Source organism: Rana temporaria, chromosome 11 (assembly GCF_905171775.1).
Source record: "Rana temporaria chromosome 11, aRanTem1.1, whole genome shotgun sequence".
Lineage (NCBI taxonomy): Eukaryota > Metazoa > Chordata > Amphibia > Anura > Ranidae > Rana > Rana temporaria.
The window spans coordinates 163,409,330-163,411,829 of NC_053499.1; the positions used below are offsets into that span (position 1 = coordinate 163,409,330).

At 49.4% G+C, this 2,500-nt stretch overlaps 1 protein-coding gene across 1 annotated transcript in view; it reads left to right on the forward strand.

Moving 5' to 3' along the window:
* The window catches only part of TCF25 (transcription factor 25), a 31,626-nt gene that overhangs the window by 18,529 nt on the left and 10,597 nt on the right, over positions 1-2,500 (forward strand). The window contains exons 13-14 of the mRNA XM_040329649.1: positions 938-1,025; positions 2,300-2,458. Of these exons, the coding sequence (XP_040185583.1) occupies positions 938-1,025; positions 2,300-2,458 (247 nt within the window). The remainder of the gene's footprint in view (positions 1-937; positions 1,026-2,299; positions 2,459-2,500) is intronic.

The following is a 2,500-nucleotide window of genomic DNA, read 5'->3' on the forward strand; positions in this document are numbered from 1 at the left end:
AGTGGGAGCCAAAGGCTCCCGCTGCTATCAATCTATCCAATCAGGACAGGACCCTGGGTCACTGAATTTGATTGGCTCCCGCTGCTGTCAATCAAATCCAGTGACCCAGGGGGCGGGGTCAAGTCCTGCTGTCTGTGTCAATGGACGCAGCAGCAGCAGGACACGGGAGCGCACATGCACAAGTACCCCCGAGGGAAAGCACTTCTCCGTCGTGCACATGCACAAGTACCCCCGAGGGAAAGCACTTCTCCGTCGCGCACATGCACAAGTTCCCCCGAGGGAAAGCACTTCTCCGTCGGGGACACTCGATGAGGAGGAGGAGCCAGGAGCACCACTGGGGGACCCCAAAAAAGGAGGATCGAGGCCACTCTGTGCAAAACCCAGAGGAGGTAAGTATGACATTTGTGTTCAAAAGAAGTGATTGTAAAGGCTCGGATCCTCCTCTTCTCGGGTCCCTCTTTGCTGCTCCTAGTCCCTCCCTCCTTTTGAGTGACCCTCAGCCAGCAGCTTGCTAAAGGGGGCACCCAAGTCGAGTCAGAACTCTGTGTATCCATTCAGACCTGGCCCCAGCCCCCTCTAATCCCTTGATTGGCTGACTGACTTTGATTGACAGCCGCAGGAGAACATAGCGCCACTGCTCTGTCTCAGCCAATCAGAATGAGTGTACTGGATGGCTGAGGGAATCGTGGACATCGCTGGAGAGAGAAGAAGCTCAGGTAGGTAATTGAGGGGTGCTGGGGGGGTGGGGCTGCTACATACAGAAGGTTTTTTACTTTCATACATAGAATTCACGAATGTAAAAAACCTTTACAGCTACTTTAAAGCAACTTCTTGGGTTCAGGCCTGGGTGACTCTTGCCGGCCTCTGTTATTGCTGAGATTGTGATATTAAATATTTTAGTTTTGATTCCTTTCTGTTGATTCTCCTCCTTTTTTAGTTCTTTTACCGCTTCTGGATGCCTGTGGAGTTCAGCCGGATAATGTGGTGGCTTCTCATTCATTTTTTGGAACGGTTACCCAACTAAGGTACATTTTTAAAAAGCTGTAAAATCTATAAAAAAAAATGTCTACTAGATTGTATTGTGTTTTTAAATAATGAAATGAACATATGTTGCCACTTTGGTATACCTGTTCCAGAGCTACTATCCCTTTTTGCTTCCAAAATGTATTATCTGGTAGTATATTTACCGTATTTATCGGGGTATTGCGCGCTCAGGCGTGTAGCGCGCACCCCTAATTTTGACCCGTTTTTCCTGTAAAAAAAAAAACATTTTATTACATTTTACTACTTACAGGTTTGGTATCTTGCCCGGCGGCCTCGTCCGGTTCGGCGTCCGTCTGCGGCCTCAATGGTGTCCTCCCGGCTTCTCCCGCGCTGTCTTCATGTCGAATCACCGCTTCCCACGCTCAGTTTGAAGCCTCCGCCGACGTATACCGAGCACAGTACACTCGGGTATATTCGGCCAGGCTCGGCTTCTCACGCATAAACGTCACAGAGCGTGACTACGAGTAAAGCCGAGCCTGGCCGAATGTACTAAGCTCGGTATATGTTGGCGCAGGCATTCAAACACGGCGCGGGTATCGGCGTATATCGCGCACCCACGATTTTGCCCTGATTTTCAGGGCAAAAAAGTGCGCGATATACGCCGATAAATACGGTAATTCTTCAAACAGGATTATTGGAGTGTGTGATTTGTGCATCAATAAATATCACCATTTCCCATGGGGAACCTATTTGAATATTCTTTGTAAGTCTCTGTCAGCGATTTCCACATTCACAGCTCGGTATAGCCCTGGAAATTACGTCACTATGATAAAAAATTCAAATGTGAGTTGCTAAATTCCAGTGTCATTGTATTAGTGTTGGCCTGTAGTGTATTATACACCCGGGGGGGGCAGTTTACAGTTGCAAACATTCCAGGTGTCCAAGTTTATTCTCTACATCAGGGGGTGCCCAACCTTTTGAAGAGCGAGGGCCACTTAAACGACTTGATAAACGGTCGCGGGTCACAATGAGCGGAGCGGGCGGTTGACGGGTCCATGTCCACTCTGCATATGCAGAGCTGACAGGGACACAGCCCTACTCTACTCTGTGGGCCCTCCAATGGAAGAGGACGGATCCCCTTCTGTTTTTTTTAGCAGATTGGATTGGGGGTAGGCGGGTGCAAACACACGAGTTTGAGGTCTTCTCCCTCTACATCTGCCAGTAGTTGCCTTTGGTTGCTGGATGGACGGTCCGCTCTGCTTTGTCGTCTTTCTGGTTCTTGGACATTAATCATTGACACGTTTTTTTTGTGCAGCCAGCCTGCAGCCTTGTCCCAGCTGATCTCCCTGTATGTGGGACGGTGTCACAGCCTGTGGAAGGAGCCGTCCGTCATGTCCTGGCTGGAGGAGAATGTGCGGGAAGTTCTCCGCATGGTGGACAACAGCGAACCCATTGTGAAGGAGTGCGAGATGAGGTAAGCGGGATTGCGAATTGTATATTAACCACTTCCTGACCG